The sequence below is a fragment of the Ricinus communis genome, chromosome 8 (assembly GCF_019578655.1).
Source record: "Ricinus communis isolate WT05 ecotype wild-type chromosome 8, ASM1957865v1, whole genome shotgun sequence".
Lineage (NCBI taxonomy): Eukaryota > Viridiplantae > Streptophyta > Magnoliopsida > Malpighiales > Euphorbiaceae > Ricinus > Ricinus communis.
In genome coordinates, this window is record NC_063263.1 from 25,877,146 (window position 1) to 25,900,940 (window position 23,795).

The 23,795-nt window shown below is 31.9% G+C and overlaps 1 protein-coding gene across 1 annotated transcript; it reads left to right on the top strand.

Moving 5' to 3' along the window:
- Positions 1 to 956: 956 nt before the first annotated feature.
- On the top strand, positions 957 to 5,322 carry LOC8281024 (aluminum-activated malate transporter 2). Its single transcript, XM_015715904.2, has 6 exons — positions 957 to 1,277; positions 2,119 to 2,259; positions 2,512 to 2,784; positions 3,888 to 4,000; positions 4,093 to 4,236; positions 4,594 to 5,322. Exons 1-6 carry the CDS (start codon positions 980 to 982, stop codon positions 4,975 to 4,977), a joined length of 1,353 nt encoding a protein of 450 aa, XP_015571390.2. The 5' UTR covers positions 957 to 979; the 3' UTR covers positions 4,978 to 5,322.
- Positions 5,323 to 23,795: the final 18,473 nt, after the last annotated feature.

The following is a 23,795-nucleotide window of genomic DNA, read 5'->3' on the forward strand; positions in this document are numbered from 1 at the left end:
TATATAATTCTTAGATTTGATTAATTGGAGTCATTACGCTCGTCCTTTAAGGTTTTTGGTTCAGTTCTCTATCACTTGTCAACTGTTGAAATCGTGGCAGCATCGATTATGCCATTTGTTCTTCAGTCGCTTCTCTAATTATTATTAATTAGAGTTTATAGCAATCTAATAAAATTCATATTTCTTTTATATTTTAATAGTTTCCTTTTTTCGATTCGTTCATCATTTTTCTAGTGCTCTTTAGCACAATGAGTTCCATTTTTCATTAATTCATGTGAGGTTTGATCTTTTCCAGTTTCTTTCTTCAAATTGCTTTAGATATATATGAACGATTTCTCTTTTTCTATTGGGAGTCGCAAAAGTTCATGATTTTCTTGCTTTATTTGAATATGTGTAATTTATAGTTATATCTCTTATATTTTTTTTCAAGTTACAGAATTATAGATCGATTTTCTTATTATAGTGTATAAATATAATAATAATGATGGTATAGAAGAAAACTCAAACATAATGTCAATATTTAGTATAATAACTCTATAGAATATAAGTTCTCAAAATGAAAACAATGTTATATCAAAGATAGAAAGGAAATTAATGATGAGAACTGCAACATAATAGCTTATAAAGTAAAATTTAAAATAATCTATTAATAATTATTTTTATATTATTTATCTATTAAGTTCATATTTCCTTAAACAAAAAGAAGATGATAATGATAACATTAAATGCTAGAGATATGAAATTATATCTGCCAAATCCAATTGTCTAAACTCCAGATTCTCAAATCCAAACATATAACAAGTATTGAAGAAAGGTGTTAGGAAGCAAGTCTAGTTGACCTTCTTGTCAGCTCATTCTGAAAAGAGAATGACACTTGTAAAGATTTGCAGCAAACAGTTTTCATTTAAAATAGAGAGACTTGTACTGTTTTTCTTTCACTTAAAAATTCATTTTCCATTGCCTTTGAGAATAAACAAAAATGGAAATGGATTCTTCAAATACTCGAGAGACTAGTAATGGAGGAACTTTGCTGATTATGACTTGCAGGTGGGTTATGAGTTTACCTTATAAGGCATGGGATAAGGCTATAGATGTTGCAAAGGAAGCTAAAAAAATTGGGAAGGAAGATCCAAGAAGGATTATCCATTCTGTAAAATTAGGGTTAGCTCTGACATTGGTTTCTGTATTCTACTACTTCAATCCACTATATGAAGGTTTTGAGGTCAATGCAATATGGGCTGTACTAACGGTTGTTGTTGTCTTTGAATTTTCTGTTGGTAAGCTTACAAATTTATCTTTCAGCTTTAATTTCTTTCTATTATTATTCTGAGTCATTAATTTGCTCTTACTTGACGCAATTGGTATTGATGATGGCAAGTATCTTTTCAAAGACATCCTTGTCGTATTTTTTGATAGGTTCTACTTGCATTTTTCATCTTTAATTTTTGTAGAAAATTAGACAAAAGCAAGAGTAATTAGAGCTAAATGAAATAGATATATAATAGGTATTAATATATATACAATAATTTAATATCCAGTTATAAAATATTAATTAAATTTTTCTTAATTGCCTTCGGTATCTTGCATTCTATGGTTTAATGAATGATAAGGATATTGTAATTATAAAATTTAAATACGTGTTATTCTATCAATCTCAAATATAAAATACTTAGAGAGTGATTGTTACTTATTCAATGTTATATATCATATTTTGGAAATACTTATAATATTATCACTCAACTATTTATCATAGTGTATATATAAAAAGTATTTTTTTTTTATTTTTTTATGACAGGTGGAATCTTAGTGTCAATTCATTTTTTATTTACTAAAGAGGTAGTATCAAATGACATACAAAATTTTTAATATTGCTACTTCACCATTTGCGCAATAGAGAAGGCAAAAAAAAAAGAAAAAAGAAAAAGAACAATAAGTTTTCAAATGATTTCAAAATCAAGTAGAACAATTAAAGAAGATCTTTAAAACTAATTCAAAGTGACTTTATAATAGGAAAAAGAAAATAAATATTTTTGTAACTTACTAGAGTTCAATGGGATTAAAATTTTAAGTGGTATACTATTGTTTTTATATTTTTTTAATTCAAAAAATAAATTGCAGGTGCAACACTTGGTAAAGGTCTAAACAGGATGGTAGCAACATTAGTAGCTGGTACTCTTGCCATTGGAACTCATCGCATAGCAACCCATTCTGGTCATACAGGGGAACCAATTTTAGTTGCTATATTTGTTTTTATAGTAGGTACGTTCAAAATTTTTTTTTTTAAAAAAAAAAGGTGCCCACATATTTAATCTAACAATAGATGCCTTTTTTAATTTGGATAAAGTCTCAAATTTGGGTTTTTCTTTTTATTTGTAATTCAAAGAAAATAAAGAAGAAATAAAAGTACCAAGCCATCTATTTCAATTTGTAAAAGTAATGATAATTTCTGATATCCTGTAACCAAATAAATATGAATAATATAATGATTAGATGTTGTTGTTGGACATGCAGCTGCCACAGTGACTTTCACAAGGTTTTTTCCAGCACTGAAGGCAAGGTATGATTATGGCCTAACAATATTCATATTGACATTTAGTTTGGTGTCGGTTTCGGGTTATCGAGACTCTCAAGTACTAAAGATGGCTCACATGAGAGTAACAACAATCATCATTGGTAGCTGTACTTCTATTATTGTATCCATTCTTATTTGCCCTGTTTGGATTGGAGAGGATCTTCACAAGCTTGTTCTTGGAAACATTGAAAAGCTTGGAGATTTTCTAGAAGGTAGACCTCCATTATGCCATTATATATATGTTGATTTTTTAGACAAATTTATTATAATATTCCTACTTGAAACTTAAGAAAATGTGTACCTAATTATCACACATGTAGCATGATTTTTGTCAAATAGTTATTCTTTAAAGGTCGCTTCTTTTTATAGGAAAGTAAAGATGGAATCATAAGTTGTGAGGATTTAGTAGAAGTTCATTATTCTTTAGGCAGTGTAACATAAAAATTAAAAATTCTGAAAATATTAAATGAGAAAAATACATTTTAGTTTTTTTCAAATATCTTATAAATAAAAATTTCAATCCTTTATATTTTATAAAAATTGAAATATATGAGGCATTTAATTTAAAATGAACAATTGAAATTTCTTATTTAATAAATGAATAAATAATTTTTAAATCAATCTAGACCATTGCTTTCTACTTAAATGGTTAATATCATTCAACACATGACTTATCCTATTTAAACATATATCTTATTTAAAAATTTAAAAGATAAAACTCTAATATAAATTATAAAATTTGAAACTTAAGAAATAAGTAATTAAATTCTTCAGAAATGAGAATAATAAAATTTAAAATCCTAAGAAATAAAATCTTAAAACTTAAAAATCCCAAAACTCAATAGACTATTATAAAAATTTTATTGGCATCAAAGTCCTAGAAAAGCAATGATCCATATTATTATCCTTTGTACCCATTAAATAGATTTTATCTTATAATTACCATTTTGAATAAGCCAATTTTGACTTACATGATAAAAATTTTAATTATTTTAGTTGATGGCGTTAGTATTTTTTTTTTTCATTTTCTTTTTAACATACTTTTGTTATACTTTTTAATAAAAGTTGCAATAACAAAACAAAGTGAAAGTTTCATGGTAGGTAATAGTAATTATATCGAATAATGGGCGAGACTTTTGACAAATAGCTATTAAATTAATAATTTAAAAATGAATTTATGTTTTAGAACAGAAAAATATGAAAAAGAAACTATTAAAATAGGATAAATAGAATTAATTATGTATTAGACAAAATGAGTACTAGAAGGTTGAAATTGTAAGAATCATTTCAAAAAATTACAAATTATTTTTTACAGGATTTGGAAGTGAGTACTTCGAAGTATCTGAAGATGAACCATCTAATAATGATAAGTCATTCCTCCAAAACTATAAAAGTGTTCTCACTTCAAAGAGCAAAGAAGAAACTATGGTAAGTAAAATGACTTTGTTCCTTCTTTTTATTTTTTTTTAATCCGTAATCGGGGAAATTTTATGTGGTATATAAACAATAGTGCTTTGCAGATTAATTTAGCGAAATGGGAACCTAGCCATGGTGGGTTCAGATTCTGTCATCCTTGGAAGCAATATCTGAAAATTGGAAGTCTAACTCGAGAATGCGCCTACAAAATTGAAGCTCTTAACAATAGCCTTCACTCTAAAATTCAAGTATAACTACAACTCTCATATGACATATTCTATCCAATTAAAATGGGTTTTTCAATTAGTCTTTCTCATTCACTATTTTTACTATGTATTAGTGTTTCATTTATAAAGTGATTAAATTAAAATAGAATTAAAGTTAAATGATTGAAACAAAATAAATTAATATTTTATAACTAAAACGAAACTAAGTGCAAAGTTCATTGACTACTTATTTTGTTGTCCCACTAGAAGTGTATCCTTTAGTAATACAGTATATATAAATAATATAATACCAAGTACCAGTGTTTGTACCATGACCCCCTGCATGCCAAATTCTAAGTAACTATGCCTAAAATTACTTATTTTCTGATACTTTTGTAGACATCTACAGGAATCCAAAAGAAATTTGCGGAGTCATGTATAAAACTTAGCGTGGAAAGTGGAAAAGCATTGAAGGAATTATCATCAGCAACAAAGAAAATGAAAAGATCAAACTCAGTTGCGCACCATCTATCAAATTCAAAAGCAGCAGCCGAAACTGTTAAGTTACTTCTTAGAAATAACTCATGGGAAGTAGCACATCTGATAGATGTAGTATCAGTGGGTGCAGTTGCTTTGCTTCTATTGGAAGTCCTGGAAAGCATCGAAAAACTTGTTGAGGCTATTGATGAATTGGCATCAATGGCTCATTTCAAGACTATAGACCCTAATGTCTCGCCAGAGCAACCACACCTGCTCCATCGGGGAACTGTTCAACCAATGTAGAAAATTTATGTAATATCAAACTAATAAATAGTATAAGGTGTTTACCTTCGTATGTGTATATATATAACCTTCAGAACAACAGTTATAATCTTTTTCCTAATATGGTTATGACTATACTATTTATGTCCCTATTCTAATTTACCTTCCTATTTACAATAATATCCTCTAATATTTTTTATTTAAAGAAGGCAAAAATTCGTTATTAAGCTCTTGGAATTTTTATTTTTATTTTATTGATCCCTGAATTTATATTTTATTCTATTAAGTCCTTCTGTTTATATTTTTTATTGGATTCCAACTTTTTTACACATATTTTATGAGATTTTTATTTTTTATCGAGTGTTTGTATTTTTATTAAATCTTTAACAAAAATAAAAATAAAAATAACTGAAAAGTTTAGATTTGATAATATATTTTGTTAGGAAAGAAAGGTGAAGTTTTTGATATTGAACTTAATAATTGTTTGTAACTTTGATCTTAACCTTGATACTCCTTGAGAGAAGAAAATAGAGAAAAAGAGAGAAAGAATAAAGTTCACTTGATGAATATGATAATTAAGTGATATTCATTTGTAAAATCTATATCAATTGTACAATAAAATAAAGGCTTATGCGAATGAACAGTAATTTTTGCAATTGATTTCACCAAATTTAATTACCTTCGTGCCCCTGTCTGGCTACGTCCATAGTGAAGGAAAATGAGGCCCTTTACATGTTTTAAAGTCTTTTTCTTGCTGCTGAATACAACCAAATAAAAGCATCAACGGAAAACTACTTATTTGGCTACACATTCCAAAACACATGAATTGCAGCAAAATGATGCCGTTTAGAGGGGGATATTGTCCTTCTAATAAATTTTGATAGCAACATTTTCAAGATAGGCCCATTTGCTTTGACACCAGAAAAAGATCGGCTTGGTATTCTCATTTATACATTGGTTCTCGCATAAAGAATGAAGAAAAATGCCATGTATACCTCTTGTACTAAGTAATTATTTGGCGTCAACCTTTCAGATAAGAGTTGTACTGAAAATAATATTATTATTACAGGTCTACATTTCTATGAATATTAACAGAAACAAATGTATAAGGAAAGATTTTTAGAAGGTTCAAAGGTAATTACCAATTACTATCATAATTTTACATTTCATTACTTATTTTTTAAACAATAAAAATAACTTCTTTCTTAGTGTTAATGCTGTTAGTAATAATATATATAATATAAATAGATGCTAGAATGAAAACTCAAAAATAAATAACAATTACCAAAATTATAAGAACAGTAATATACAAATATATAGATAATAAAGTAATAAAATCGGACACAAATGTAAGAAAAATAGAACGCCGATAGTCTAAGAATTTTTAAATTCAAAGAGAGACACCAAAGTATAAATTTTGGCACATTGGCATAATGAGATCAAAACGCCAGTGAAGAGAAATTAGGACTTCAGAAATTTGAGGCTTGTGTATCACACAATCTCCTTAAAATATATTTGCCCCTTACCATTGGTGTTTGAGGATGATATGACATCTGTTTCGTAATATACAACGGATCAACACAGTTGATGAACACCACAACAACTGTACTATCGAACTTGAAGTAAATTTGAGCTTTATCACACTTGAAAGTAAAGAAAATAATATAGGAGGATCTATTATTCACACCACGAATGAAAGATATATGGATGATATATATAGGTAATGAGTAATGTAGGAAAAATGATCTTTGACATATCTTAAGACCTCTGATTTATCATGATTAATTATGTTTAATCCATGACATTTAGCATACCATGATTAATTTATCATTAACCTATGACTTTTGGCATATCATGATTAATTCATCATTAATCCATGACCTTTGATATATCATATGACATTTGGTATTTCATATGAGTTTTCTATGTCAACATTCAATGGGTATCAATTTATTATTTATCCCTAATTTATTTTGAACGGGTCCTCCTCAAAATGAGTCATCATAGTCTCAAAAATATTGTCAATTTTCCAACAATCCTCTAGATGAGTGAAAATTGATAAAAGAAACAAACAATTTTTTTAAAGACTTGGTAGTGCTTAATAGTTAAAATCTACATAAGATATGTAAAGTTAGCCTTTGAACCTTCCCTTGTAAAATTTTATTTACTTTACTAGCTAAATAGTAGACATGGTCTCCTTAAACTATTCTGCCATTTATGTAAAGATGATACATTTCACATAGGAGTCTTTCCTAACACACTTCAGTTCTTATTATTATATTTGTTTTGGCCATAAACATCTCCTTGGCTCTGTGAGAGTTGCTTGCCCTTATAAACTGAGAAGGGGATTGAATTGGTGAATAGAGAAAGGGTGGTAGATTAAAAATTTTGGTTAAGGGAGAATGAATAAAGAGTAAAAAGAACATCATAAAAGAAATTATAGTAGTTTGGGTGTTAACAAACCCTACCTCCACTCTCAAATTCAAAATTGGGGCATTCACTATACTTGTATCTTTACACTTGGAGTTTTCAAGCTTACTCACAACTTAGTGTTTTAGGTTTCACACTAAACCTTACAACTTATATTTCTTAGGCTCACACACAACCCTTACAAGAGTTTTCCTAGGCTAACCCTTAAATCTTAACCCAAGTGTTTTGGCTAACACTTAAACCTTACAAGAGCATTTAAGCTCTTACAATAACCAAAAATGAGAAATATTAATTGCAAGAAGGAAAGAATTGAATGCACAATAATGTGGACTTATGGAGGCTGTTGATCAATCTTAAATGATCTTTTGATATGGGTTTTATAACCTAAAAACCTGAAAGAGCCATTATGAGTAAATTCCCAAAAGTTCACACAATCTAGCTTTAAGACAACGTATTAAATGCACCTATCAAGATGCAAATCCTGGTCACGATTCTTGAAATGCCTCAAACGACTATCTGACATGGCGGCATGGCATTGGCGGCTTTCTGATGTGACCGTTGGCGGTTTCTAACAATTACTTTAGTTTTCAATTTTTATGGTCACGCCCTCCTAAGGTGCTGTCGCGATTTCAAGCTTTTCCAAGACAAAAACTTCTGCCTTAAAACTTTCAATTTTTGCAGTCATGCCCTACATGGTGCAGTTGCAATTTGAGCAATTGTAGACTTGAAGTTACTGCCATCAAATTATTGATTTCTACAGTTGCACCCTCTTAGTACGGTCGAGATTTTGAAGTACTTTTACTTAACTTATGCTACATCATTAAAACTCAAGGAAACATTAGTTCAAGCATCAATTTTTTTATTAAGATCAAAAGATAAGGAATAGGCAATGTGAGGATAAAACATATAAATGATACTATAACTATGGCTATTGTATTCATTTTTGGTACCTCAACTCAATAATTACAAGAAATAGTATCCCAACTAACCAATAATGAATCAGAATACACTTTTTAGTCATTATATAATGATGTGGCAGCTATATTCTCTCATAAACTACCACATCACCTCTTATTTGGACACAACTAAAGATATACTACTTTTTCCTAAACCCATCCACTACAATGATTGTATACATCAGATGCAACTGTGACACCTGTAAAGGATGTCAGACATACATTGTATGCAAAGACTGATACATAACATATTTCTTAACTACTAACTTTTAACTCACAAATTAATATGTATAACAAAAACTATTTATATGAGTCATACATATCACACACCAAAAAGCTCACAATATCAAATAGTACACTTTTTTTATATACACATAAAATGCTCCAAATTTATACATGATAATGAGATCCACTTGACATGTCACGTCCAATAAAGAAAGACTGAGGGCGACCTCCTGCTGACCTACCTGACACAATGCTAGTGCAACAGATGTAAATGTTTCGTCAAAACCAATTATAATTCTTCTAATCCTGAAAAAGAAATAATGCAGAGGAGTGAGCCTGCAACTCGGCAAAAGAATAACATAATTTCCTATGAAAAATAACACAATCAAACGTGTAGTATTATCAAACATCAAACCATTCGATATTTAATTGTGACTTTATAGTGTTTACATAAACCTTGTCATAGTATTTTCTTTAGGAAAACAATGAACTTATGAATTACATTTAATTCCATAATAATATATATATATATTTTTATTTTCATGGATCCCCATACACACACAGCCAACCATAATCTTATGGGGAATTCCATATCGCACACAGCCTTGCCTCATTCACAAGTAGTATTGTGTCCTTACAATCATCCAACCATAATTCATATATATATATATATATATACACCATTTAAATAACTAACATCTCCATAATATATAAGAAACCATAATAATACCTATGATATACCAAAAACATACCATATTCCAACATGGCAGATTTAATAGTGTGCATTCACAAATACACCAAAAATTCCACATTAGGAATTCCAAAACCATATTCTCCATATTAGTAATATTATAAGTCTAGATTAATTTGAAACTGATTTTACATCAAATGGATGTGTATAGAAAGAGAAACATCAAAAACATTCTACCATGGTCAAGCTATCAATAAAATTAAGCAACAGAAAGTATGATCCAGATTGGCCATCAAAACAGCAAAATCTCTATTTCTATAACATTTGTAGATTACATTTCAAATTTTCTATAGCAATAAGTAGCACTCCATTTGGAGTTATAAAACTCTAGATATGGCTAAATCAAATATACTATTCATATTATAACAGGACACTCGAATTCACCATTCAACATTCATATAGAACATTAAGTTATTCACTTACCTTTGTTGCTCCCTTCCCTTTGCTTGAGCTTACTTGGGTGTCACCCTCATTCTAAATTGGTTTAGCTGAAATAGATCATAATTTACTTATTTTTAAACACCCAAAGTTAATAGAATTTCATATAGCATGATAACATCATTAAACTCTCTACATATGTGTGGCTGCCAACTATGACAAAATTAATAGGGTGAATTTAAAAATCCACCAAAAGTTCTATACAACAAATTTCATAATGAAACTTTCCAGATCACTGACCTTATGTGTCTAATATAATTTAAAACTGATTTTGTTTCAATTGGAGGTGTATAGAGAAATATCCGTACAAAACAATCCACCTTACTCAGACCAAAGATGGAAACTGAATAATAAAATGTATTCTCTTATTATACTAACATAGAGCCTGATTCAGATCGAGCTAAACAAATAAAAATTTTAGATGACTCTTTAAAGTTTCTATATCATTAAAGAACACTCAATTTAATGCTTCCTAGCTCAAGATATGATCAAAACAATAAGACTGAAAAACTAGGTCTTTAGAACTCGAATTCTATGTCTTCTAAACCCTAACTCAATTCAACAAAATATTAAAATTACTTACCAAATAAACCTCTAAAGCCTTTGTAGATGAAGATTAAGATAAAAAAATGGATTCTAAACCTTCAAATTCCACTTGAAAATTCAGTTTTCTCTTTTTTTTTGAAGAAGAAGAAGAAGAAAGAAGAACTACCACCTTTTCTTTATTCTTCCCCTTTTCTATCATATTAATTATATTTTTTTTAGGTTCAATTAACCCCTTAATTTTTTTACCATTAATCAACTCAATCCCTTAACTTTCTAATTCTTATTATGGACTTAATTGTAATATTTATAATATTCTTCTATTTGTCATTAGCACTAATACTATACATATATCTCATGCATTTCTCATATCTATATGATATGCATGTTATAAAAATAAATGCAAATGCGTTAGGTGGGCATTACAGCAACAGTTGAGGAAATGCGACGACACGTTGAGCATGAGGTTGAAGATGGTGTTATGCGTCATTGCTCAGCTTCTCCTACTTTGATGCATTTCAATCAGACACATCCAAATTTTGATGCTGAAAGTCAAAATGTTAGGCTAGGACTGTGCATTGATGGGTTTCAACCATTTGGGCAATCAGGCAAATAATATTCTTCATGGCTCGTTATTGTGATGGCGTACAATTTACCACCTTATGAAGGATACTACATGTTTTTAAAGTTTTAGTACTTGGGCCAAGAAACCCCAAGGATAAACTTGATGTTTACTTGCAGCCTCTAATTGCAGTACTTAAACAATCGTGGTATGAAGGTATGCAAACATATGATATTTCGAGGAAATAAAATTTTCAAATGCGAGTTGCGATTATATGGACGATTAGTGATTTTCCTGCATATTCGATGTTGTCTGGTTGGAGTACTACTGGAAGGTTAGCTTGCCCCTATTGCATGGAGCAACTAGATGCTTTTGCACTTACTGAGAATAAAAAGTAGTTGTGGTTTGATAACAATTATAAGTTCTTACCACCAGATCATCCATTTTGAAGGAAAAAAACATCATTTATTAAGAATGAGATAGTAACGACAGTTCCACCACTAGCTAGGACTAGAGTTAAGATATTGCATATTATTAAGCAGTTGGGGCTTAAGAAGTTTTACAAAAATGGATGCTGATGTTATTAATCGACTGATCTATAAGAGCTGCGATAGGAGGAAAAAAAGCATCATCTAGGATTTACCTTATTGAAGTACTAACCTAATTCGACACAACTTAGATATGATGCATATTGAAAAAAGGTGTATTTAATAATGTGTTTAACATTGTCATGAATATGGATGGTAAAACGAAAGATAATCAAATCTAAAAAGGAGTTGCATCAATATTATCGCCGCCCTGAGTTGGAACATAGTTCTGCAATGGGAAGTACCTAAAGCTTGTTATACACTAAAGAAGCATGCGAAAGAAGTATTATGTGAATGGATAAAAAGTCTCAAATTTTACAATGGATATGTGTCAAATATGGCTAGATGCATGGACAAAAAGAAACTTAAGCTCTTCTAGATGAAAAGCCACATTTGTCATGTTCTCATGCAATGATTAACTCCTATTGCATTCTGTGAACTACTTCTTGTTAATGCGTGGAAGACACTAATAGAATTAAGCCTCTTCTTTAAGGATCTAACAGTTACAATAATAAACTAATGGGGACATGATACGACTTGAAGCAAAGATTCTTACTATTCTTTATAAGTTGGAGCGTATATTTTCTCCAAACTTCTTTGACTCTGTGGAACATCTTCTGATCCACTTGGCTTATGAAGCAAGAATAGCCAGTCATGTGCAATACTAGTGGATGTATCCATTTGAGAGGTAAAAAATTGAAGTTATATTGGCTAAAGAATTGTATCATTTCTAATATGCATTATGTAATTATTATGTTAAGATGTTGTAGGTACATTCGGAGATTGAAAAACAATGTAAGAAATAAAGAGAAGGTGGAAGGATCAATATGTAATGCATATTTGGTCGAAGAAGCATCATTGTTTTGTTTGCACTACTATAAGAATCATGTAACTACGAGGCATCAGAAAGTGCCACATAATGATGAGAGTTGTTCAGTAGTGGGAGAAGAGCATGTAGGTAATCTTTCAATATTTAAATGTTTTGGTTGAGCTGTTAGAAAGAGGAAATCAATATTTATGACAGTAGAAGAATATAATGCTGCTTAATCCTATATTTCACTCAATTACTCAAAGTTGAACCGTTTATTAAGTAAGTATTTATATTTCATATTTAATTTTCATGAAGCAAATTGAGTAATTTCTTTTTCTTACCTTGTAGAATTTTTGTTAATTAGTTTAAGCAATGACAACCAAATATTAAAAGACACAAGGTTGATGCTAAATTGTTAATTTGAATTTTCATTTCAATTAGCATCTTTTATTCATTCGATATTTATTTCTTTAGGCACACAATCCATCAAACAATATTTCAAAACAACTTATAAGGGATCTAGCTAAAGGTCCTTTGCGAACTGTCATGTCATACCCTGTATATTATGTGAATGGGTACAAATTTCATATTGAACGATATGGTTTTAGCAAAGCTACTATGAACAACAGTGTGTTCATAAATGGATCCAATTATAATAGCGGTGAGAGTGACTACTATAGGCGATTGATTGAAGTTATACAGTTGGAGTATCCTGCATTACCAATTAAGAGGACTGTACTATTTGAGTGTGAATGGTTTGATCCGATGTTGAACCTAGAGGCTAAAGTTCATCCTCAATATAAGATTGTCGAGGTAAACCATAAGGGTAGATTTAATAAGTATGAGCCGATTATTTTGGCTGCTCAAGCTTGTCAAGTGTATTTTTGTCCTTACCCTAGCCTAAGGCGTGATAAAAGCGACCGGTAGGCTGTTTGCAAAATTAAACTAAGGGCTATAGTTAAAACTCTAAAATCATCTAAAACAACACAATTTTCTCGAGTCATACCGGCCTTCCAAGAAGATGATATTGAGACTCATTCTATTGCAATTAAAGAAATTATAGAATTAGTCGCTTTAAATTATCCAAAAGGTCAAAACCTAGAAATTGAAGATCATGACAATGTTAAGGAAGTGGAAGACTTGGAATCAGATGATGACGATAAAGAAATTGAAGAGGGGGACGGTTTCTATGATGATATTGTTAGAGATAGTGTTTTAGACAATCTTTCAATATACATTTGTACTAATTTGTATTAATTTATTGTTTTGACTTTTAATCATTAACATATATTTTGTTGTAATATGATTTTCTTTTTATATGTACTGTATATATATTTGCTTCTTATTTCTTAGTGAGTAGTTAGTATGAGAGGATGAGATGGGTGTACATCCTCAAGCCGAGGGACAGACGGGCAAGGGCGATCTCAACAAGGAATAGATGGTTGAGTGCCAAGTGGGCGAGGGTTATAGGTGCCATGGCATTATCACTACCTCCTCCGCCAGCTCTGTTATTATTTATTACGCGACCCCTCTTATCTCCTACACCATCAATACCTATAGCACCCTCGCCATTGCAGACACCTACACCATCTCCCATAGCTCATCATGCGTCATTTTAGTGACCATCCTCGGGCTCGGTGTTAGACTCAAGTGCTATTAGGCAGTTACTCAAGCTCCATTCTAGGAGATACATTTATATAGCTTATGTTTTATCTTTATTATTTGTTCATTTTTAAACATATAGTTTCATGCAGTCAAATGCTTGTTCATCCACGATATTAAAGATTTTTCTGTAAAATTGGATCCTAATGGCCATTCATTGAAGATAATGCCCCAGGTTACCAAGGAGTATTATTATTGGCAGAAGTTTCAAGTATAAAATTCTTTAACTAATAATTGTGTTATTATAATATTTTGTTAATGCTTTAAAAATAAAATGATTTGGGGGTTGTATATATGTAATTGTTTTACAATTGTTCATTAAATTTTTTTAACAGGACATGGACCCGTTTTATAGGGGATCGCTATTAGGCTCTGAAGGATAAAGCTAGTTAGCCACAAGACAGTTCGACGGAGACACAGGAGCCGGACCTAAAGCAGTTATTCTTAGAGGCGTCTAGGAAAGAGAAGAAGCGCCAAGTGTATAGCATGGATGATAGAGCTCTAGACTTTTACAACATTTCCTCCACCATCATTGCTGCATCTTCGGATTTAGATATGCAGCGTATGCAAGACACTATGCGGTAGGAGTTGCATTAGGAGTTGTAACAACAGATGGAGGAGTAGTGCACATCAGTAGTGGAGGAGCAGCACGCAGCTGTGGAGGAATAGAGGGTCGTGATGGAGCGGCAAATACAGAAGGAAATGGAGGACATGCATTGCCTCATTATAGATATGGCACGTATCGGCCAGCTTGCACCTCTATACCATCCTCCATCTACTTTTGGTCTTGATCATCGACCTAATAAATGATTTTTTTCTATGTTTTTATAATTTTGACGATTTTATACAATTAAAATACATTACGATGTTATTTTTTATATTCGAATCTCTTTTATCTATTAATATATAAATTTTTTCTCACATTCTTCATTTTTTTTCTCTATAACATGTCTATTAATAATAAATATATAAATTAGGAAAAGTAAAACCAGTGTTTTACCAACAAAATAGCGACATATGTTAAAAATTTATTTTAATTTTATTAACAAAAGTTACCGATGGACATCCAAATTATTGCTAACTTTAACGCAAACCAACAAACAATCTCATGCTAATCCATTATTGATTAGCGATGGAAGTCAGTTCGTCGCTGTGTACTTGCCTTTAGCTTGTCTGTCGCTATTATCCTAGCAGATAGCGAAGGATTAGTATCCCTGGCTAATCGAAAGTAACATAGCGAGGGGTTGTCCCTTGCTCTTTAGCGAAGTATATGTGTTTGTCGCTATGCAGTTAATATTAACGTCGGCACCGTTGCTCGCCAATCTATTGCTAATATAATTAGGGTCGTCGCTACTAGTTCAAATCCTCCCTACGGTTTAGTGAAAACTCCTCATTGCTAAAAATGTCATTAGTTTAGCAATAAACACAAAAATATCTGTTGCTAAATTGTTAGCAGGGTTCTGTATACCAATGAAATAGTTATGTCGCAGATCCGTCGCTAATTGTAGTTAGCAACGGTTTCACCCCCCTAATGATAAATTTTGCCCATCACTAAACCATAGATTTTTTATAGTGGAATATCCATTTAAAATTCAATTAAATTTAAATGATTATCAATAAAAATTCAATAGTTATCACTAAATATTATTTCTAGAACCTTCTTTTATTAATTTTGAGATTTTTAAGTCAAAATATACGTAAAACGGCATTGAGATTGGGAAATAAGCCAATCAGCACTGTGTATAGCTGATTAGCTCTGTGCTAAGTAATCGGCTCTGTACATAGCCAATTCGGCTGTATGAAGAGCCGATTGGCTTAGGGAGCAAATTTTTTTAGAAAAGTTTACATTTTAGTCCCTAACTTTTAGAAATTGGCATTTCACCCTTCAGACTTATTTTCTGCCAATTGGGTCCAAATTGATTCTAAAATGCAATTTTAGTTCAATTATTCTTAACCCTAATTGAGATTTACCCGTCCTCAACCTCCCGAGAAAGGCAATAACTTTCATAATCTGGTTTTCTATAACTCCTTCGATATTTGGATCCAAAAAATGGGTGCTAACGGTGCCCCCGGTTTGCTGAGATTTATGCAAATAAACTTTAAATAAATTCAATATAAATATCAAAGATATGGCAAAAGGATATGAATATGAGCTATAAAAGCTATGCTTTGTAAGCCCGAGCTAGTGTAGAATTTTTGACTTTGATTTAGGGGTCATGCCTATTGAATCTTGAAGACCTCCCCTTAAGATAATTATAGTTGTGTGAGCTGTAGAAGCCATACCTCGTAGGCTCGAGCTGGTGCAAAATTTCTATCTAGCTTTGATTTAGGGACCATGCCCATTATATCTTGAAGACCTCCCCTCAAGATGATTGTAGTTGTGTGATATTTAGAAGCCATGTTTCGTAGGCTTATGTTAGTGCAGATTTTCTATCTGGCTTTGATTTAGGGGCCACACCTGTTTAATTTTGAGGACTTTCTGCCTGCTTTAACTTTAAGAACTATGCCTACTTTAATTTTGAGTACTTCACCTGCTTGAGTTAAGGACTACACCTGATTCAATTGTAGAACTTTACATGCTTTAATTTTGAGGGCTTCGCCTACTTGAGTTGAGGATTTCACCTACTTGAGTTAAGGACTTTGCCTGCTTAATTTGGGAACCACGCCCAATAATTTAGGAATAGTGCCCGATGATTTGGTAATCACACCCATTGATTTGGGAACCACACCCATTGATTTATGAACCACGCCCATCTGATTTGGGAACCACATCTGATGATATATACTTATAAAGACTTCTCCCTCGCTTCTTGATGAATTTATGCTTCGGGATGCAATTATATTGTAATTTTCCCTTTAGGTTATATTTGGCATGCGCTTTACTCTCTTGAATAACTTCTGCTTCAGGATGTAAATTGATGATCTTGTACTTCGAAAAGTAAATTTGATAACTACGCTTTAGGAAGTAAACTTAAGTGTAGATCAAGCATTTTCTTTTCTTTACTTTCTTGTTACCAGTTAATGGCATATATACAAGTATATATAAATCACATTGAGCAAAATTAGTGAAGGTGCATGATATGTATGTTATGTATGAAATATAATGCATTTTTAAAAATCATCCTTTAGTTTGGACAAAGACATTCTAGTGCTTATCAACATCAACACTTTGAGAGTCCAATCGCTTGCTCTTCGGGCACATAGCATGGACTGTAATGGTTGATGTTGTAGTTGATTCATATCAAAGATCTTAAGGTCAAAGTGATGACAGAAAATGCAGATCTAGAGATAACTCAAGCATGTAAGGACTGGATTATTTTGCTTGGTGGTTATACTGATAGCAACCAAATCTCTTTTCTTTTCTTACTTTTACACCTTAACTTTTACCTAAGTCGCCTTTTCAGGTTTTCAACTTAGCAAGCTGATGTCTTAACTTTAGCCTAAACTACCTTTCGGGTTGTTAACTTAGAAAACTCTATTTTTATATAAATCGCCATTTCGGGTTTTTAACTTAGCATTGTATTTTCTTTTTTCTTTTCTTTCTTTTCTATTTTTCTTATTTTCTCTTTTTGGAAATTTGGTTACTCGAGTACTTGTAGGCTCTTTTGTTAAGCTTGCAGATGATTCTATTATTTTTTAGGACTTTCCCTGAGATAAGATTTTTCGAATGAAAGTTGAAAGACTATGGTTCTGCAAATTCGTTGTGCATGATGTCAAGATTGATGGAGACTTGAGTGTTACAACTTCTTAGGTTTTCTTGTGAGAAACAAAAGGATAAAAGTCGAAGAAATAATGATTTTAATTCTATTTAGATCTTATAGATTCTGCTTCTTATTTTATTTTTCTTTCTAGTAACGCATAAGTAATGAAAATTAATGTGCAAGTTTGACAAAAATTTTAATTTTTTTTTATTTAGTAAGGGCATAAACTGGTACATTTTCTATTTCATATAATACTACTCTTGTTATCAACTCGTCCATTCAGATTTTCTAGTCGAATATTTTCTCTCACCTTTTATTTCCTTAAATTTTACCTAGCTAGCCTATACAAGTCCTCTAGTCAGGAAGATTCATCTTTCTATTTTTTTTCTTTTTTTTCAAAGATAGTATCAGATATGGTCCATATTGACTTGTGAACTTATTACACCCCCCCCCCCCCCCCCCCCCCGAGATTTGAACTTCTTTCAACATCTTCAAGCTTAATCTTTTATTTCTTTGATATGGAAGTTTTCTAGCTTGATCTAAATTTCTTTTGGAGTTAGATGTAATTGGTTTTGCATATTTTAGGTTTAAAGCATCGATTTTTAATCACTTTTATCTTCTGAGGTCCTTGTTATTCTCAAGGTTATAACATGATGATGGATGAATTCAGCCTTCTCGCCTTGCCCCCAGTCTGGTGAATAATTCTGCTACCTTGAATTCAATCTTGCATGTTAAATACTATCTCCTTTTTCTTTTTCTTTTTTTTTTCTTTTTCTATTCTCTCATCTTTTTCTCTCTTCAAGAGTTATATTATGTATAGTAGAAATGTACGTAAGATTATCATTTATGCCTAAATTAAATAAATAAATTCAAATAGAATTAGTGTTAAACATACTCATGTAGTAATCATCATAATGCATAATTCCATTAAGATAAACATTATAAAACAAGCAAAAATCAAAGTTATATCATTGATCCTAAAAGCAAAATCATATTGTTTTAAAATAAATCAATAGTTGAATCTTGTGATGCTTCATCATCTTCAAATGGTTGGTTTTCAATTTTTCTAGCTTGATAGTTTCCCATGTACCCTTTAGCTTTAGCGTTTTTTTCCTGTACTTGTAAGCCATCATCATACAAGCCTGCAAAGGTCTTGGGATTCATCATTTGCAGCTTTTCCACTCAAAATTGGAGAACATTTTGAATTAGCATTCGAACTTGATCTTTTTCAGAAGACTTATTCTTCATTAAAACTGCTTTATTTCTCCATCTAGTCATATTGCTGTATAAAAGCATCACAAAGCTTTTTCCTATCAAACTTGATGGGCATTTCAAACCTATAGTACCAGTTCACAGCTAGCCCTTCTAATTAATGTACAAACAACTTGATAATTTGTGTCTTAGCCAAATGAGTAGTACTCATGATAGTAGCATATTGCTTCAAGTGCACCTTTAAATCTCCAGCTCCATTGAAGTTCTACATTTTAGGCATGTGAAATTTAGGAGGCAATTTGTCTTCTCCAATCAGCATCAGTTTATCAAAATCGAAGGTTAAATCTACACCTTGATCTTTTAGCATATCTTGCATCTTACCGAGCCTTTTAGTTAGACTATGCACAATCTCCAATTCAATAACAGCTTTTGTAGCAAAAGCAGACTCTCTCTTACTTTCTTCTAGCATGTAATTATCTAAATTCCAAAGGTGCTCACCATGTGTTTCCATATTAAGAGTAGCAGAAGTAGCAATTGCAAGAGCAGTAGTAGTTTTTTGGATAGTCTATTTCTCAAAAATCTCAATCAAAGATTTTTTTTAAGTTCCTCTCATATCATAATCCTTAGGTCAATCATGATTGCAGTCTTGATAGCATCAATGTCTTGCTCGTGGGCTATCTTTGTTTCAACTTCTGAAGGCTACTTCTTAGGCTCTTCTCTTAATTGATAGTGAAATGGGTCCTCTTAATATCCATCCCAACTTGCCACTTCTTATCTCTTCTAAACCAAAGGTGATGAATCTATATGGTTTTAAAACAAGGGGTTAGTGTGATGCATGATATGCATGGTATGCATGATTCGCGTGTAATGTACAATAGTAAAGTTAGAAAACACACTAAAGTCAAAGAATATACAAAGTATATCACAACCATCCTTCCAACCTTATTACCTCCACATACAGTTCGAGGTGAGTCTCTTTTCCCCAGGATTTTTGGTTTGGGCTTATTATCAACTAGGGATAGTAGGCTCGACGTACACGCCATAAGCTTTGAAAGTATATTAAAATAAACAAAGTGATGTTATTCAGTATAAGTATAAAGCCTATATATTTTTAGTCTAAGGCCTAATTCCATATGTTCTTGGACCAAGACTTTCTAATATGTGGCCTTAAATACTTATAAGGAAAAACATCTCAAATAGCAAGCATAATGGGTTCTTAAGGGAGATTGCTACTGTTATTACCGTGAGCTGAATCTTGAGTAAGGATAAAGGGTCCCTATGGGTAGTGGTTTTGAGCACGCACCCAAGTGTCTTTAGCGACTACGACACTGTAAGCCTTTTCAACCTAATTGGGAACATGCTAACTAGTTATTGAGACTAGCGCGGAGATAAGAGTCGCTACACGGGTAATCACCATGACACTTTTACTAATGAGTGGCATTTCTCAAATTCCATAAGGAAGCTTATGCCATAAAATCTAGAGATGGATCCGAAAGCCAACTTCTGTGTATATTAGTCTTTAATTTTATTATTTAATAAATTATTCCCTATAAACACAAGCAGTTCATACACAGGCATACCAAATAACACACATAATTCACCTAGGTCTAGCCTATTTTATTCAAGCCCAGCCCATATTGGAGTTCTTAGTCTAATTTATTAGTTAGTTATGTACATATAACCCATCTAGTCTAGCCCAATTACATATTATGCTTTTGATTTCTAACTTTTCACCTAATGAACTACTTTTGTGGAAGTCATGGAATAGTCAAATCCACTAACTTGATTCTATGATAAAATCCATGATACATCTCGACTAAATATAATTAATGTGAAAATCCCTCTTCCATTAATCATAATTACCTCGAGTAAGGATTAGTCAAGATGTTATCGAATCACATAGAATATTCTCCTTATTTACTTAAGGCAATGGATTCCTTGTTGATGAACACCTGCCTCTATACATGTGCAATTGGAGCTACTATCTGCAAGTACCCATTCTAGGTATGAACAGATACCTAAAGTATAAGTAAATTCCAATTACATATTCATGAGATAACTCTGTCACCTCAGGTCTGAGGATTAGTTACACCATCATAACTTAATAATGAATCAGTGATTTAAGTAAATCATCCATGTGATTTATTATTTATTCAAGTCATGTTCAGTCCACTCGTCTCACAAGTGACCCATAATGATTAACTTAGTAACTCATACTAAATGGTATGAGATTCACCATCCTATATATATATTAGTATCTCATAGTAATCATTGGGTTAAGCACATTATGTTGGTCTTCCGAATTGAAGATGTCCAATATTTAATCCTACAACCAAGAACTATTTTATAATATTTATTCTAAAGATCATCAGTCGCTTATATTCTCAACTAATGAGAATGGAGTCTTTAATAAATATTATTGGACTCATTCAATAATTATATTACTATAAAAATGAATGATAGACAATTGCCATTAAATAAAAATATATTCATCACATAATAATATCACAATGTATGAACTAAAAATTGAAAAGTCCAATTGGCTTTTAGGATATACATCTAACAGTTTTAGCCCTCAGGGTGATACCTTTTGGTGAATTAAGGAAAAAATTAATTTTTTATGGTAAAAGGGTCTTTTAAGCTCTTTGGACACCAAGTGCACTCCTAATAGCCCTTGAAATGAAGAAAAAATAGCCTTGCAAGAAAAAAACCATGAGTGAGGAAGGTTGAGGTGTTTTGACTTTGGTTGAAGGAAAATAAGGGGAGTAAAGTGTAAGTATTTGGAAGCTAAATGGGAGGGTTTATTGGTGTTTTTTTAGGTTTCTAGTTACTGGATCAACTTGAAATGGGTGATTCGAAATGGTTCTTGGGATATTAAATGGTAAAAATATGGGTTTTAGGTAATGGGTATGATTAAGGATGGTGTTTAGGTATGTGGGTGTATGAAAAAGATGAGGGTATAAGCCTTAGATGCTTTGGAGGAGAGGAAACAAATTCTAGAACCTCTTTTATTTAAGGTTTCAGAGTGTATATCAAAATTAATGTTTATGGCTTGAGTTTTTAGAATAAGAAAAAGATGATTATATATGAAGATATTAAGGTTTCGGAAGGTTTCTTGTCTAGCTTTGATTAGTTAATGTCATTTAAGAGTTAATGATTTAATTTTGCATTTTGAGGAGTGAGGGAGATGGTGGCACGCGTCTTTATAAGAGAATATGCCTCCTTGGTTCCAAATTTCTATGAAGATTGCCTTTTAGAGTCTTAGCCCACATGGGTTTAGCCTTACTTCATATGAGCTTAGCTTAACACACGTTGGCATAGCTCAAGGCTTAGCACAGGTGGGCTTAGCTCAAGGCTTAGCACATGTGGGCTTAGCATACATGGTTTAGGCCTTAGCTCACATGGTGTAAGGTGGCTTTTCTAATGCTTTTAGGGGTTTTAAGGCCTCTGTTAGGGCTTCCTGGGTTTTAAGGTCTCGGTTAGGGTTTGCAGGTTTTAAGGTCTTAGTTAGGGTTTTTGAGGTTTTAAGGTTCTATTTCAAGGTTGACAAAGTTTCCATTTTTAGTTTTAAGGTTTCATTAATCCATTCTAGAGCTTCTAGGCGATCTTTGGTTTCTTTTAGAGCCTTTTCCTTCCTACCTCAAGGGTCACTCCACCAGACTTATCCTGGTCCTATCATTGAGCTTATGTAACGAATGAGCAAAAGTTAAGTGATAACAGAGGGCAAGGTTGAATATTGAAGAAGAGGAAGAAGAGGAAGTGGTTAAGGAGACTCCCAGTTAGGAAGAGAGGGTGGAGTAAGAGACAGGTGTTCCACAAGGAAGGATCACTTTGAGGGACAAAATAATGATTTTCATGACTAAGCAAGCTAAAAGAATTAAAAAGTTATATAGGCTTTTCAAGCATGTTTATGAGGATCTCATTGAAATCCATAAACATTATGGTACTCCTCTTTGTCATTTGGATTCTTGGAGGTTGTCCGATGATGAGAGTAATGAAGATAAACATGAGAATGAAGAGAACTCTAGTGGCCATCAAGATATTTAGAGCCTTTTTTTCCTTCTTTCATTCATTCATCCCATTTATTTGCATCTCATGTTTTTCCTCTTGTTTTTAAAATTATTTTTTGTTGCTTACTTGTCTTAGCCCTTCCTTTGTGTGCTTGTAATCTTATACCTATTAATGAAATTATTGTTCTTTCTCTCTTTTTATTCTCATGTTTATATTCTTTCTCTATTATTGTCTCTTTTGCTCCTTTGATATTGATAAAGGGGGACAGACTATGAGTAAGACGAGAAAGGGGAAAAGATTATTGTAATGAAAAATGAGTTAAAGAAAATCAAATATGCAAAGACTAAGAGGGAGCAAGAACTTGGGGGAGTACATATATAATCTCTAAATAATAACTTAAGTCTAAGTAATACTCACTTTATATTTTTATTCTATAACTCAATTTATTTATTAAAATCAAAAAGGGAGAGATTGTTAGCCTAGATGTTTTATCATAAGGCTAAAGTTTATAATTTTGATCTTGACACTCAAATTGAGTCTTAATCTAATGATATTTCAAGTGTTATTTTGTAGTATTGATCAAAGAAAAAAAATCTAAGTCTACTTGAAAATTGCGATCGCACTCTTCAAGGCGCGACCGCAAAAGTCACAAGTTTATGGATAGAAGGATTTGAAGACTTAATTATGAAAATCGCAGCTGCATCCGACAGGTGTGACCATGAAAATGGAGGCTTCTGAAGCAGAGACAAAAGGGTTTCTAAGGCTTAAAATAGCGACCACACACATGGAAGGCGTGACTCGAAATTCATGAAATGTGTAACTGTTACAAACCACCAAAGGTTACATTCAAAGCAACAAATGTCTTAATACCACGTTAGATAATTGTTGGAGGCTTTTTAAGATTCGCGACCGTGATACAAGAAGCGCGACTGAAATTTGCACTCTGACAA

Bases quoted from the DNA above. Each gene is read 5' to 3' on its own strand.
- LOC8281024 (XM_015715904.2), top strand. From the start codon at position 980: ATGGAAATGGATTCTTCAAATACTCGAGAGACTAGTAATGGAGGAACT. The intron at 2,785-3,887 runs GTAGACCTCCAT...TATTTTTTACAG, and splicing joins GCTTGGAGATTTTCTAGAAG to GATTTGGAAGTGAGTACTTC. The intron at 4,001-4,092 runs GTAAGTAAAATG...AGTGCTTTGCAG, and splicing joins AGAGCAAAGAAGAAACTATG to ATTAATTTAGCGAAATGGGA.